This window comes from Rhopalosiphum padi, chromosome 2, assembly GCF_020882245.1.
Source record: "Rhopalosiphum padi isolate XX-2018 chromosome 2, ASM2088224v1, whole genome shotgun sequence".
NCBI classification, from domain to species: domain Eukaryota; kingdom Metazoa; phylum Arthropoda; class Insecta; order Hemiptera; family Aphididae; genus Rhopalosiphum; species Rhopalosiphum padi.
Window position 1 is genome coordinate 58332226 of NC_083598.1, and position 18239 is coordinate 58350464.

The 18239-nt window shown below is 25.3% G+C and overlaps 1 protein-coding gene across 2 annotated transcripts in view; it reads right to left on the reverse strand.

The window, feature by feature from the left end:
• Positions 1-18239, reverse strand: part of LOC132923505 (thrombospondin type-1 domain-containing protein 4) — a 60182-nt gene that overhangs the window by 40265 nt on the left and 1678 nt on the right. For both annotated transcript variants that reach the window (XM_060987547.1, XM_060987546.1), the window contains 3 exons: positions 10108-10198; positions 2984-3162; positions 611-713 (listed from right to left, as the gene is read on the reverse strand). In XM_060987547.1, the coding sequence (XP_060843530.1) occupies positions 611-713; positions 2984-3162; positions 10108-10198 (373 nt within the window). The remainder of the gene's footprint in view (positions 1-610; positions 714-2983; positions 3163-10107; positions 10199-18239) is intronic.

The following is an 18239-nucleotide window of genomic DNA, read 5'->3' on the forward strand; positions in this document are numbered from 1 at the left end:
TTTTAATTAAAATAATTTATTATAAACTGAATTTTATTATAAATCAAAATAGCTGAATTATTATCTTTGTTACATCAATGATTTTGTGTCAACGATTCTGAAGATGTTTTGGCATCCTGACTGAATCCGTGCTGTGTGTATAGCACACGAATACAGCAACAACAATGTCCAGTCATTCTGACCAATATTCTAAGTCCATATTTTTTTTTCCAGTGATTAAAGCCCTCCTACTGTTTCACCTCAGGTCAATATAAACACACGAAAATACTATGATTTATTGTGTTGCCCATGTGGATGCAGGATGCACTGGACGTGTTTATTACGAGACAAATACTTTATTGATACAGACGATACGGTAACAAGCCGATGGTGATTGTAAAGGTTATCGAGGTACTTATTGAAAATCAACAACCACATTGCATTGTTACCATATAATTATTTGTAAATATATTATACTCGCATTTTTTTCGCCTCTCCGATAATTACAATCAACCGTAAGAATCGTAACTCCGTACAAGATCGTCGTGTGAAGCACCCAGTTATTAATTTAATAAGAGAGATAAGAACTTAGATATAAATATTTTATGATTGACGACCGCTTTGGGCTCACCTGCTTATTACAAACGTGATATCTAGTTTCCTCTGTTAACCCTCTGCATTTAGTGTCCACGTTAGACACTCGTTTCAAACGTTGTCTCTTGTAAAAAACATTCCTATGATATAAACAAAAAAAATAAAATCCATTAAACATAATATGAATAATATTATGGAGCTATTTAATTTTAAAACCGATAGTTTCAATTGTTTAAAAACTTGTAAGTTATTTAAAGCTAAACATAAATTGTTACTAGGAAATATTTTAAACTTTATGTTACAACTTCTTAGCATACAAATATTAATATAATTTTTTTTTATAAATATTACTTTGATTATAAATACGTTGAATAGATTATATTACAAATATTGTTTAGCTACGCAAATACAATTTTTTTTCTACGGACTATAACTTGAAAATCAAGAAAAAGTATTTATAAATATGTAAAATTATTAAAACTATTTCTATACAATTAAAATATTTTAAATAAAAATATCTTTGCTAATAAATCAACTTATAAATAATTATAATAATAATTTATGAACAAATAAATTAATCCTAATTATAATAAAATTCTTTAAAATCAAAAATATTTAGAAACTCGATAAAATTATCAAAAAACCTATTATTTATATAATTATGTACCTATTATATTTTTGAATTCCCATTTAAAAATGTCTATTATTCAAATTTTACCACAAATATTTATTTTTTTTAAATCCTTGTAAATTTTGTCACAAACATTTGTATGAAACTACAAACAGTATAGTTTTTTGCAACGTACAAATTAATACAAAAAAAGTAAAAATATTCTAAATACTTAATATAAAAATAAATAATGCGTAAATTGTCATTTAAAAAAATAACAAAAAAATGTAAATTTGATTAAATATATATATAATAATAATGTACCTATTATCATTAATTTTCTAAACATTTAGTTCGGAAAAATTATTGAAGACATTAAATAAAGAGCCATGACTATATTAGACGCTATTCTGACTTTTTAAAGGTATAGTAAGACTTCTTCATACTCGAAAAAGCATTTATAGCAAAATATTTAAAGGAAAAATCATTGTAAGTGCTTTTACTAAGTTTATGAATAATATATGCCAAGTACCATCAACCTCTATGCATTCCCTAAACTCCACATGTATATTTTTACAACATATCGAAAAACTAAATAAAAACATAATATTAAATCGAGATCCGGATTTGATTTAAATAAAAATATATCTTATGACATGCCGTTGGCGCCTGACAGAAAAGATTCTTTTGATTTATCAAATATATTATAACCAAACGCATTAACGGATTGACTCGGGGTGCATATGAAAATAAAAACGAACTTAAACTTCTTAAACTTGTATAGTTGTATGTCGTATGAAATGTTTGAAAAAGTTATTTTATTTTTCCCCAGTCATTATTTTATATTACATTCGTAGTGTACATTATAAAACTAATTTAAAATTTTGTAGGGAGTATTTTTCATTTTTTCTTTTTAATAACAATATCACCGAACTACTTTGGAAGGTCAATACTCGAATAACGCCGACCGGTCGGATGTAGTATCACTTTTTTAAGTGGCCGTATTAAAACGTGAAATCGTATGGTTTTACACTACAAAAATAGAACGAAGGGAAAAAATAACAAGGCGGGTTTATAAGTATTACCCGGCATATAAGTATAATAGGGTGTATCACATGCCGTGATATACACGCGTATTAATGACAGTAATGTTGGGTTCCAGGCAATGGTTTATTATTTGAACCAGCACCTAAACGATCAATTAGGGAGATGGATCGTCATGTTATTACAATATAAATGCCATATAAAGTGCTAGAAAAATGTAAACATAAAATAAAATTAGTATAGACAATATTCAATGACCTGTGTATTTATCTATACATGTAAACATAAAAACACCTTTAAGATTCTAATAATATATTGTGGTAACAATCATATTATTATTATTATAGAAATGCATATATAATATATAGTATATACATATACTATGTTTATTGTTTATACTTAAATCCATTGACACAAATTGACCATAACTATTTGAATTCATTATTTACTAATTTATCTATAATAGCCAAATCATATAATAAAATAAATCGATTGTTACTGGATTTATACTAATATACCTAAACATATTCGTAGTTACAATAATATGTTACAACAGAAGTTTTATCAGACAAGTTTCATTTAATGATTTTATTGATATTAGTATAATATTGAACATAAATCAATTACTGTATTAAATACAATAATTATCTATACTCATTTTATTTTAATTTCATCTAAATTAAGTATAGTTTAATTAATTGAAACAACTACTACTATTCGGTAATGTATATTATATATAATGGTTAAAACTATTACCTTTGTACAACAGTGGATTTTCGTACACATTGTCTTGTTTGTTTGGTGACGCCTAGACCACATGATGTAGAACAAGGAGTCCACGGTGACCACGGTGACCATTCTCCCCAATCATTCGTATCATTTGTTTTCCACGTAGAATTCATATTGAAATCAGTGACATTATCATTACCAAAAATCTATAAAACATATTTTATTTTTCAAACAGTTGAATTTAAAAATTATTAATACGAAATGTTTTTTTTTTTTTTAGTTAAATTTAAAATAGTCGTTAGCAGTAGATAACTGTTAGGTAAGGTTTAATAAAATATAAAGAAATGCACGGTTAGCAAGTAGTTTTTTTTTAATTAATAGCTTAAAATGTAAAACTAACTTTATAACAGCAATATTATTGTATTTTGTTTATATTTTAATAAAAAAAATATGAACAAATTTTAAGTAGAAATGGCCTGTGAACTATAATTACGAATACAAATAAACGATATAATTCTACACATTGTATCTAAGTTATAAATCAAATAGCGAATTTAATAGATAAAAATTTTATATTTTATATACACATATTTTAACTTAATAATTAATAAAATAATTTAATAATTCTAGAAAATATTTCTACCCTGAAAATTTACAAACATGAAACAATGTGCATTTGATTATGCGATTTTGCAACAGAAATTTATGGTTATTATGTACTTATATTTAATTTTAGATTCATAATAATTTAAATTATTTTTAAATGCAAATACATTTTATTATTTATATTTAAATAATTACATTAAACCAATTAAATGCATATTAAACACATTTTAAACAAAATCAATGGTTTTTAATTAATCATTATTCATTAAGTTAAAAATAAATAATTTTATAAGATTAAATAAATAAAAATGTTGATATTATAATAAATTATATATAATATACTTATAAAATATGTGTATTTCTAATAGTTCATTTTTAATTATAAATAATTATGCATACATAATAATTTTATAAAATATGAAAGTTTTTAATAAAAAAATAAATAAATCTAAATAGATTGTTTTTTTATTATTTATAAAACAAAATACAAAATATTCAAACAGAGTAATTTAAACGATGACGTTCTATATAAGACGTACGATTTTAAAACAAAAGGAAAAATAAACATCAACACCTCTTTGTCTCGTTAATGTTCTGTTATCTACCTATACGTCGTTGCATTGTATAATATAGTCATCGTCGTACGTCTCTGCCTAATTGAAATCATTCAAAAACCAATTAAACTATTGACCGAGCACGCGGTAAGTGTAAACGATAAATTTACTATTTACATTCAGATGGGTGGTTTTATTTTAATAAATATACTTGAAATAAATAATAATACGATTTTTAATTTTTTTTCTTCGACAAAAAAACCTAAACATATTATATACGTATACAACTAGACAATATTGATTAGTTCCAATCAACCGAGGTATACACAGGTCCTCTGTGCACACGAGGACATATATATTAAATAATATGTTTATAAGTATATATGTATAAGCGATGTGAACATCGGGTGTGGGCGTTTACGTTTATTAATGCGCACGGACACGACGACTCACGGTCCACCGATCTGTCCCCTAACAAGGTATATAGTATTATAGTCGCCGATGGGCGCCTGCCTGCAACTACTCCAACAAGACGGCGGCGCTCGCTCGTACACATCCAAACGTACAGTAAAATGCAATATATACACACGTTATAAATTATAATATATAGTATGATAATACGCATTATATATTAATATTATGCACACACAAACCATATATATATATATATACCTATATTTGCATACATTTATATCTTGTCGAAACATGTTCAACCCATGCAGAAAGAATAAGATAAAATATGTAAAAAGAAACTTGTGCAAACACTACAATATATAACAAATGTAACAGTTTAGACGAGCCAAAAAGGCAAATTAATAAGACTGCGTGTTGTAGGTATATTATGAGTGTATATTTCATTAGATGGATTCAGTTACGGGTCAATGATCAACAGCGCGGCAATCATATATACTTAGCATTCTGAACACTTCCTGTACACGGCTCTCGCAAATGATATGATGAATGAAATATTGAAAATATATAATACACAATCGGGATGCTTTTTATCGAGTACCAAAATTGGAGAACAATAGGCACAAACTCACAATGATCGAATAAAAACAATGAATTCGGTGACAAAAACCTTATGGTGGGAGGAAGTGTGTTACTATATTTAATTTTAAACGACAGTTTAATAAATTTCAATATACCTTGTCAATTCTTGGCGCCGTCGTAGCTATGCGAATAAAGCAATTTCAATTTGTTTAAAAAGGAAATTTTAAAAATAATATATCATTTAAATTTTGAAAAATACTATTTTTAAAAGATTTTCTAAAACTAATAATTATAAATATTTTATATGCATAAACTGGTTACCTTCAGAAATGTTTAATGTAATATAGATAAATATATAAATGTTAACAGAATCGTTAGATAATAAAATTGAAATTTAAAATCTATACTTCCGTGTTTTATAATTTATAGAAACTATAACTTTGAAAAAAAATGATTAATAGATCTTTTTAAACTTAAAATTGTATAAAATATTACCACTTAATTTTTCTAACCAATTTCTTATCAATATTTATATTTAAACACATATTGACATTTAAAATGTAATTTTTATAGTAAAAAAATTAAGCAATAACAATATTTATAAAATTATTGTACAATTTTAACATTAATATAATTTTTTTTATAAATTATTGTATTCTTTGAACTTACTTAAAACCAATAATAATAGGTATCTGGTATTTTTATAGAAAAACATATTTTAACATTAATTCATTTGAGAGGATACCACACTGATGCTAATACACATGCATTAGGTCGTTCTTTTTATCTTTTTACAGTTCACATGCGTAGTGTACATTAGGCGTATTATGCTCAATTTATATTCCACCTTTCAGATAAACTTTTGTCTTATTTTTAATGTTAAAGTAAATTTACCTTATTAAAAAATTAAATACAATAACATTATTCATACAGTGTTGCCAGATATTTTAATTTAAAAACAAGTTATAAGTATTTTTCTCTATATAGCATTTAAACACGAGTATACAATGTAAATACTATCTATTTATCTATTAAAAACAACAAAAATATGTTAGAAAATATGCAGAACGTAAATTTAGTATTTTATGTGTGTTTAAGGCAAAGACAACAAATGTGCATAGCGTCCTCTTAAATTTAACGGCTAAAATAAAATAATAAATGCATAGATATTAACAGATAACAGTTTTATTTTAATAAAGAGTTGTTGGTAAAATTGAAATAATATTTTGCATATATTATATGATGATATAATATGTACCTATTTTATAATTCTAATAAACGATATCAAAATACAATTGTTAATGTTAAATCTGATTATGTATTAAAAAAATAATGTATTTTTTATCGCGCTGTTTTCAATAGAATGAACGTCTTTGAAAAATACACGAATCAATAAATATAAAATATAATATGTAAATGTTAACATTAGTTTTTGAGGTTTAAGACTGGTACAAAAATTAAATACAAATTTGCATACATTATAAAAACGTCAGTAACCACTATACACGCCCTTCGTGGCTTCGTGTGTAAGTGACGTATGTTTTTTTTAATTGTATCGAAAATAGATGTGTCGCCGGTGAAGTGAAATTTGATAAATTAAAAAGAAAAAATGCTCTGTTATAAATGGAATCATAAGCGGACCTGTCAACATTGACAAACTACCAGTCATGGCTCACTGGATTGACAAAATATAATAGGGACAAAAAACAACATTGGATCCGGTCCAACCTTTTAATACGAAATTATTCCGCCCAAATAACTGAGTAATACGCTCTCGATACACGACCATCTCGCCGAGTCAGATCATTTGAACTGCATTACTCTATAATAAACCGAATTCCATTTGGCCAAGAATACCTATACCGCAAAACTTAAGATTATAGATACTCATATAAATAACTCGATTCTACAAACGTACAAACAACAAATAAACTTTCCTCAAACTTCTAAATTAAACAAAACTATAAATAGATTCAGATAGATTTATTTTTAGATACTTACTTGATTTATAGTAAATAATTTATAGCCAATTTTGATCTTATAATTAACTAAATAAGCTATACCCATATAAAGAAAATTATGCAAGACTTCCAGACTTCAAGTTTAAAGTAATTTCAAATATACATTTCTCTATATATGTATAAATATGCAAAATTATGTACACATATTCTTGAAAAAAATTATTAAATCCACATAGAAATATACATATTATGAATTTTTATGAATACAGAATAGTATGTTCGTATTTAACTGTATAATAAAAACACTAGAAACCATAGATGTAAAAAAAACATAATTAGATTAGCATAAGAGTAGGAAGCATTTTTAACATTAGCATATGAAGTTTAATAATAATTACTAATATGATGTGTAAATAACAAAAATATGATTTCTTTTATTAATTGTTATCGAATTTTCAAAACTCTATAATTAATTTTGTATTCAAAATTAGTTTGAAAAATCCCCAAATTGAATTATTCAAATATCAAAAATTAATAATCGTAATTGTTATTAATAAATTTAATTTTTTTTAAGTATTTTAAGAAATGATCGCCAGCAGTGATTTTGTTCGTCGTTTCTGTCTTCCAATGTGCCCGAAAGACCTGTTACCTGTTGTTGTCGGAATGATATCTCCGACCTCCGTGGATGCAGTTTCTCCACATTAAAACATTATAAATTTGACTTATCCAAAGTGCGTTATCAGAACAGAATCGTTATGACAACGAGCAACCCACGTGCAGAGATCTTAATAACTGACGGTAATGAAGAAATTAAAAAAAAACTTTAAAAACCCATACGCCCGCAGCGCGAAACCTGTAACCGACCCCCGCGCCGCCAACTGAGCTGACGACGACCGCGACGGTTAAATTAGCTTTCCACCGGGGCATAAATCATCTAGACGACTTAAAGAAACGTAAACAAATCGTGTGCGTGTGCGTGCAGTGTGTACACATTTTATTTCCAATCATATTATACATTTTCGTCTTTCCAAAACACGTAATGATGAGCGCGTGAAAATATTATAATAATTTAATACTTATAATATATTCCCAGCGTCCGTCATAATATATTACTTAGCAATCGTGTGTACAAAGCGAAAACACATGGATAGTTCGTGACACTTAATCGTAGCAGTTCGCGTGTCTGTCGCGATTATACTACTGTTTGAACATTAATCGTTTATGAAACTAATAAAATGCAAAAAATCCGTGACAAATTGAATTGAATACCAAAACAGAGTTATATAAAAAAAAAACGAGTAGCCGCGATGGTTCATTTGCATAATACGCGCTACGACGCTACGGACCTCATATAGGTACATCGTACATAATATATAATATAATATATATATATATATATCTTTGACGGAGTTACTCTAAGCTACTGAAAATGAAGACCGATTGTTTACGAATTATTGATCAATCAAACAGAATTACGTTTAAAAAGCTGTTTGACTACCTACATGTATTACTACAATTAGTACAATAATATACGATGAATGTCCTATGCGATCAGCTACGATATGATAATAATTTAATAGGTACTGGAATATTTTGACGGTTTCAGATACCTAATTCTTACTACAGTTGTGGCTAAATAAAAAAAAACATTTGAATAAATAATATAAATTAATAATTATCAATTGTTGATTTAAAAAAAAGAAAACACATAGTTAAAGTTTATAGAGTACTGTAGTCTGAGCAAACTCTAATCTCCACTTACTGATTTTTATAAGTATTCATTGGTTTTCATGGAAATATTTCTTTGTGATGACAGTTCAGCAAATAATAAAATTCGCAATCGTCTCTTTAAAGACACTAATCGCGTACAATCATATTATATTTTTTAATGAGATTTTCATATTAATTATATATTTATATAAATTACAAGATTTTTATATAAGTACAGTTACTTTAGTATTTAAATTTTCAATATATCAATCGAAGTTATTTAAATAGTTCAATGATAGTATACATCAAGACATATTTTATTATATATTATACACGTATCCCTTAAATAGATATACCTATAGAAATTAATTATTAATAAAATACATAAATAAAACTTTCTTGACTATCCAAGGTCGTTCATCGTTGTAACGTCGCCTATAATTTTAGTTCATTATTTACTTCAATTACTTATTTATCTTAAGCGAGCGAAAGATACTTCAAGTGCAATGACTTTCTAATGAGCAGTTTTAATTCCAAGAAGAAGTTATCACTGGTTTGACAATCCATTGACTCACGTTGTGTCTCTCTCCATAAGTAAATATTGCATAAGTATTTCTTTTCTCATTCAACATTACACACCCGTTGAGGTGGTTAATTATTTTTTTTAGTTATTTACTAGATTTATTATTGATGATACGCTATACAAGTAGTATAAAATCATAAACATGTAATTTCAAATACAATATCAAAACATTCAAAAACGCCTCCCCCTAACTTGATTGTTTTCTGTAGTGAATTACGTACTCGTATATAAACATTATTATACACATACTATGTTCTGTAATATCATAAAACTGTAAGACCATAAAAACTAAAAAGCTTATTTTTTCAGGCAATATGTATATGCATTACTATTATTACATAAAAATATATGTAATAACTCAATATAATATGACCGAAATCATGCATCCAATAACCTACAACTATATAACACATATATGTATAATTATTTTTATAAAATTGAAATAAATAGTATTTTGAATTTTATATTATACCATAACCACATTATTTATTAAGTAAAAAAATGATGTAAAATTGCCTTAAATTTTAAAGGCTATAATAAACATAATTATTATGATACATTAAGTACAAAGTTATCAGGAATAAAACGATCATCTTATACTATAAAATGCGTATCAATACATAAATTAATAAATGCATAATAATAAAAGTAATCCGACTGCTTTTATGTAACCTACTAATTCATACATATTCTCGTTTTACATTAATATCAAATGTTTTAAGCAAATGTTTAGTAATTACTTACTGCAATTAATCCTGGCTGGATTGAATGTCTTTTAGAACGGGTAAATCCTGGATTATGAGCTTGAATCAAGATTAATGATATTATTAATAACCTGTAAAAGAATAATGTAACGATTAATAAAAATAACAAAAGCAATCCATTTTAAAACAACCAAAAAAATATTAAAAGTTAATGTAGATAGGGGTATATACAAATTTGAATGTACTTAATCGTAAGAAAATACCAATTTTAATTGCTTACTCAAATACCTAACATAAGATATAAATAAATATATTACTTTTTTTTTTAATATTTAAAAATGTAAATTTTAATAAATTAAAATATGTTGTAGGTATACTTAACTTAATTAATTTTTAATAAAGAAAACTAACTTTTTAAGGTGTACTATTCTAACTTAAACGACAATATAACTCGTCAACTGTATTTATTTCATGTACGCATATTAATTGTACATCAGTGTTCAAGACTTTCTGAATCGGAAGCATTTCAATTTTTCTATAACATTTACTATTTTTGCACACAATTATAATAAATTATATCATTTGTTTTGACACATCATCCATAATACGAGAATGCATCTTGTAACATAGACACGAAAAAAATGGAAGTGGAGAATAAATACCGTCAAAACGCCCACTGTTTCCGACACTATATGCAGAAAATATTACAATTGTCGATTCACACGCGAAGTAAACATTTTTGATTTGTACGATTTATATTTTATTTTGGCCACTGGCATTTCAAGAAAAATAGATGAAGGCGTCCGTTTTATGCCGACGCCCACGTGCTACTTCCCCGGGTTGCACACATCTTTTAGATATATTTTCAACTGCTACTTGTCCAGTTATTAACAACCTAGTCCTGTCAAACATTGTATATATAGACAAAGCCGAACAATATTTATTATTTAAGACATTAGTAACATTCAGATTTAAATTATATTATTTTATTTATAGGCTATAATATTATTTCAAAGCTAGAAATTTCATAATACTAGATATGCTATAACTTAAAAACTGTAATCATAATTCATAGATCAACTAATAATTCGATATTAGTTCAAGATAAAATAATAGATTCTTTATTTAAATATCATTTAAAATTTTCATCATAGTTATTATATAATAAATTATAATTTAATATTAAACAAAATTGTTTTAAAATGTATAATACTTACATAGCCTTGATAGCATTGCATATTTCAAATAATTTGTTGATACTTAATAGGTATTACGCATAATATTATAACATTGTTAAAAATTATCGTGCAGGATAATTATTTGAATAAGTTTTTTTTAACTATTTCGAACAATCCAATCACTCAGTGGTTCTCACTTTTTGTTCAAGAAACCCTTAATACTTAAAATGTCTAACCCCAAAAAATCAGGAAAGTCAATTTTAAACTAATTTCTCGCAATTCAATTAAAAATGATAAATTCAATTTCATTTAGATGTGCCCGTGGAGCGACTGGAGCCCCTAAAATACTAATGTAGTAATGTAGTCCAGAGCTCCAATGACCACAGATTAAGAACCACAATTGAATACGAAATAAAGACATTCTACATTTATAAAATTTTAAATTGTATACACTCATAATTTAATCCAAAATTTTAATTTGAGCTAGTCGCCTAGACAGTATATATTATGAAAATAACTCCCCATATAGTATATTGACAGTTTAATATATTAAATATTAATGTTACGAATGTATTGTTAATGCTTTTCATTTTTTTAAACGAAATTAGTTAAATATGTATATTGTATAATAGATGAATACCTACTTATCAGTAAAACTGTAAAAGTACAATAATCTTTCACAATAGTTTTGAGACATTTATAATATCTAGTGGTAATTTATGTAAATTGAACTGCTCGTGTGTATCGACCAGAGACCAAAGTATATTTAAAAGTACCTATACGTTACACATAAGTCTAAACTATACATATAATATATATTATACGCTGATATATTTCTAAATTTCTTTTAATATCAGTACAACCTCTCATATTTCATCTTTACATAATAAAAAATAATAATAACTAACGTTTGTTAAATCTATTTTAAAAGTAAAACGATGTTATAGGTTATAAGTGTTATAACTTTTTACAATAAAATTATAAATATTATAACAAATGTATGGTACATAACTAATCTGTATCTTATGTTTACAAAAACCAATATACCTATATAAAATACATATTATATTATATACTACTAGAAGGTAAAAATTAGACGTTTTAAATTTGGTACACCCATCTATCCCGTGTGAACCATATCATTATCCGAAGTCGATAAGTGGCGCTTGGACTGCAATTTGCCCAACTATAATATAATATTAGATCAAATAACAACACAGTGTCAGCCGCTAAGTTACGATTGGAATTTTGAGTAATAGGAGCATATTCACACACACACACGTCATATATATATATATATATATATACATTTAGTTACCTGTAATAATATTACTATTAATCAAAGTCGTGATGATAAATAATAAGTGTCTTACATCCTATAAAAGATCTACATTTTTTACTTAATTTCCCAAAGTAATATTTTAAATAGTTATACTACTATTATACATACTATTATTATTAAACTATGAAGTGCGTATAGGTACACTGAAGTTTAATAGAAATAAAAATAAATATTTTTTTTTATTTGTTGGTAATAATAATCCAATCTTTATAAAATGTAGTTATAGATGTACATTGTAACCAATGTCCAATACTGTATTTAACACAACTTTCTAATGTAAATCTATAATTTTATCATTCTGTAATTACTAAGTTTATCACAGCACTTACAATACACATTAAACGTTTAAAAATATATCCGGTTTATACAACACGTTAGGATAAGCGAATGCCACCAAATTTCACTATATATATATAATGTATATAATATGCATATTGTCTATAAAGACAAATATGGGTATATCGTATATAGCTTATAAACTATACATAATATATTGAGTAGTTTAAATATTTACTTTATCTAAAATTAGAATTTCATAGTAAGCCCTCGGTTTAACTGTTCAAGAACCCTTTGCAACAGATCTTGAATTTGGTTTTGAATTTTATGTAAATATAAAAAGTGAGTGACACTAATCCCTAAGGTTATTTATTATTATTTTTATACGGTCGACTATCTATTCAAAATAACTTTACTATACATGTTATATTAAAAATTGTGCAAAAACTCTTATTAATAGCATGCACCTATATGGTTAAATAATATGGATATGATACAAAATCATATTATATATCAAAGAATTGGTGTGGTATTGTGGTAGACAAATTTATACCATAAAATTAAATACAATTGATCAATATTTTATTTTTCTCATTCAATTTATTTTACACTATAATAATCATGTAAACTCATTTTATATAAACATATATATGATATTAATTATTAAAGATATACTTAATCTAATAAGTATTAATAAATATATTACATAATACATTAATTTTTTTTATTGTCTTATTAATTTAATACCTATAATAATATTAATAAATATTAATTGTCGTCTGAGTTTTTAGTTCAATTCTGTAATGTAATATTTTAAACGGTTATATTACTATTTATTTACCTATTTCTCACTCTAAAAATTATATACCGTAGTAGTTTATAAAAAAAAAAGAATTATTTTTATTTTTTTTTTATTTGTAATAATCTTTCAGATTTAAATTATATTACTTCAATTATTATTTATTTGCGATGGATATAGTTGTTTCATTTTTTTTTTAATTATATTTTCAAATTACTAAAACAATATTGATCAAAACAAAAATAACCACATCTTTACTTATAGTCTATATAAAATACTAAAACCAAATGCTTACTATTTAGTTGTAAAAAATAAAGTTAACACGATGTTATCAATTAAATGTAGTTATATATTATACATACATTATAAAACTATAAATACTGTCTGCGTCCGTTACATTTTTTTAAGACCTATAAAATAATTATCACTAATATCCTTACGGGCAAATGTAAATATTTAAAGAAGTTCTTAAAAACTAGACGTTGAAAATGTCGTAATTTGATACAAACGCATTAAATATATTCTCTATTACTACACTTTTCTAGATTTTAAGAGGCAAAATGTATATAGTAATTATCTTATATTTTGTTGTTTTCCATATCGCGTATAGATCTACATGGAAACATCAATGGAAACGTGACGAGTGCCAATATTACACAATATTGATGTTGTAGTTCGCACATCAACAATATAACAAATATAACAACATAAAGTATTAAAATCATATCTTTTGACCTACCTAACACAATATAAATAAAAATCTCATAAAATTAAGGTACTGATTTAAGATCACGAGTAAGACACATACATAAAATATTATTTTATTGGAAATACAATTTGATCACTGATTAGAAAAAAATTATCAAAATTAAACAATTTAAAATGTTGCATATATAGAGCGTGCCTTGAAGAATTATTAACTATATAAGCTTGTTACTTATAAATAAATTAAAATTATTTATGTTTAAAATAAAATTGATATTACTACACATAAAAAAAAATAGTAATTATGTATTATAAAATGTTAAAATTATTAGTTCGAATTCAATTAAAAATTTTCAAATTTGGCATTTTAGTGTGTATTATGTCTCATTTTAAGCAATTGAAATTTAAAATATTTCATACACTATCAATATTCAATTTATTATAATATATGAATTGCATTAAAAATTAAAAATACTTTATACATTCTTCAATTTTTTTATTACATAAATACAATATTTTATAAAAATAGTTCTTATAAAACCTAAAGGTCTGGTATTTTTATTATCACAGGCGGTTTTGTTTGATTAACACGACAATTTACTGCAATTAAGAAACCAAACGGATGCACATCTATACTATAGTACCAACATTTTGAAAACTGTTATAACGTACCTATAAACAGTAAAAATATATCTAATCGACCCCATGTTAAATACAAATTACATCTTGTTCACGGCTATAGTTTAGGAACATGTCAACAAACAAACACTATGTTGTGTTTATTGAGTTAAATGAAATGGTTAGATAATGGTTAGGTAGGTAATTGGCTATTATCATTTTTAATATCTAATAACGGACAAAATATTACAAGATCGAGATATGAGCTATGGACACAAGTGGCAAACTTAAACATACCCTAATGAACCTATCGGCTATCCAATTTTTTCATTTACGATAATTTCAATTTTGGAGGCTTTCATAATTACCATAAATTATTATAAAAATAAAATAATTATAATATAGTATATGTTAAATGAAAATAAAAGTTATTATAATATAATATTATGTAAATTGTAAATTGTAAATTAATAGAAATATAAAAACATCAAAATCCATAATAATATTCAAAATAAATTGTATATGGTTATACCTGAATATTTAAAAAGAAAATCTTTGTAAGAAGTGAGAATTGATAATAAGTACTTTGTAATGTGTATATTTCAAATAAATAAAACAAATATACATTACAGAAGATATACATATAGATATATTGCTAACAATTTCGAATTATTTTCATTTGTTATTTTCCCATATTTCATTTTAACTTATCGTATTCATTAGTTCTTTTAAGAAAAGATTTAAATAGGAATTAAATAGATTAACCTTGAATTGATGTTATAAATAGGTTAGGTTATATATGTATTTAGAATCACATTTAACTTCATAAATTATCATGATACGACACCTAGGTATACATTATACAGAACCTAGTACCTAATCGTTTTTTGAACACAAACATTTGCAAAATAATAAATTCATAATTTATGATTTAACTTCAATAACATCATACAATTATATTATGTATAGGCGTACGGGTTAGCTAATTGTTTCAACATTAAAGGATAAATTGAAGAATACGCACATGAATTTAACTAACAGTGACAAGCATTTTATGATTATTCTAAACGTAATTAGTTCATTCTCTCTTATTAATTATAAAGCTTTATTTTGCAATAATTTAGTTATTCCTTGTTAAAATAATAATTCTATTGTATAATCCAATACATAACATCTGATGATGTTTGTGTGTCTACTGTATATTTATAGTGTCCAACAATGTTTTCTACAATACAATAGGGAACAGACCGAAATCTTCCTTCGTTAGTCGCCCATCCGTCAGACATGATTAAATCTAGTTACAAGTGTAATATGGACATCGGAATGCACTATACATATAATGATTATTTATTAGTAAAGAAAATATTAAATAATATTCCTATACAAATTTCTTTTTTAAGTATTTTGTTTCATTGATGACGATATTCTGCCATATATAGAATACATTACTACAGTAGGTATAAGACTTAAATGCTTATCATTTTTGTCAACATAATATTTATAAAAAAAATTGTTATGAGTTTATTATAGCCTATAGGTATACAAAGATAAATGGGAATGTTATTTTAATGATTAGTTTATGAATTCTGAAAGAGTTTTCTATTCTATGATCCCTTTAATCCCTGCGTACAAAAATAATCATACACAAATTTATTCTGTTCCGAACAATAAAAATGTTAATAATAATATTCAATTGTACAAAATATAAACTCAGATTTTCATCAAACAAAAAGAAAGATTTAAACTCAGCTGCGTTTTTGTTCCCTTCGACAAATCATTAATTATGCTCAAGTACGATAATTTATTATACGCGCATAGGTATATATAACGCTAGGTATAGTTGTCGAATTGATATAATTAAAAAAAACATGGCTTCCGGTAGCACTAAAACTAAATGATGAAAATCAGTATCTCCCAGAGGCCAGAATACTTAAGAGTACAAGTGTTGCAGGGATTTATTCCTTTTCTTCTTACAACATTATATAACTGCAGTACCTAAATAATAAGTGTTCGAGGGTATGTTTTTTTTTTTAAATATTATTTCTTATTAGTTATTACAATAAGACAAAGAACTCAACAATACACTAACGCTCTGTTTGTTTAAATAATGAAAATGGGTGTGCAATAAGTTCGAATTTAATTTCCACTAGTATAAACCGCTGGGCGTGTTTTGCGGAAATCCGTTTGGGTGCTATATTTGTGTACGAGTGTATGTGTATCTATACATGTGCATTTAGGTCACTATTTACACCACTAAATAAATAACCGTTTTATTTTTATTATTTTTAAATTCTAATTAACATACAGGACAAGGGACAACGATTAAAACGATATTGTTCAATATTTTTACCGAATTCCAGTTGACCGTGAAATTGCACTATATATACTTTCACAGCATGTTGCAGTCGAATTCATTACATTAACTATCTATATCTACCAATATAGTTTGAACATTTAACTATGGCGCAACGCCAATAAATGTTCATATCGTGTTTACAAAGATCGCTGACAATACAACCCTTTGAACGGTAAAACAGCCATTTTAAATTAGTTTAGTCGATTTTTTAGTTATATAATTTTTAATTGATTTTAACCGACGTATCAATATATAAGTAAAAGAAAATTATTATTATTAAAAAAAATAACCGTTATCCTTTATGTTTTATTCACTTATTTTTACAACCAGTATTATAATAATTATTATTAACGATTTATTTCGACCAAATTCGCAATATTTAATCATTGTAATTATGTTAATAATAATTCACCTATTTCACTTGAAACACGCAAATGAATTTATTTCCCGTTATAATAGGACAATTTAAAAACTCCGCACCGTTCAAAAAATAATTTTTTCGATACAGTGGCAACGGTTATTCATGTCTGTTCTAGACATTGAAATGGGAGCCAAAAAAATCAATGTATACCTGTTTCTTTAGTCGTTAAGAACTAATAAAATTTAAATCTGATACTACACAATTATTTATAACAAATTACAATGATAATTTACGACCAATGATAATGATTTATGAATAATAACGTTAATTCTCCATATAGCCATAAAAAAAGTATAACGATGTAAGATGTAATACATAGATGGGTAGTGATAATATAAACATTAAAAATACAAGGCATACAAAAGAAAAATTATTGGTAACAAAATGTATTATAATAGAAAAGTTTGTACATTTTGGTTTTTAGATCATAAATGCATAAACAATGGATTTTTATAAATGTTACTTATTGAATTAAAC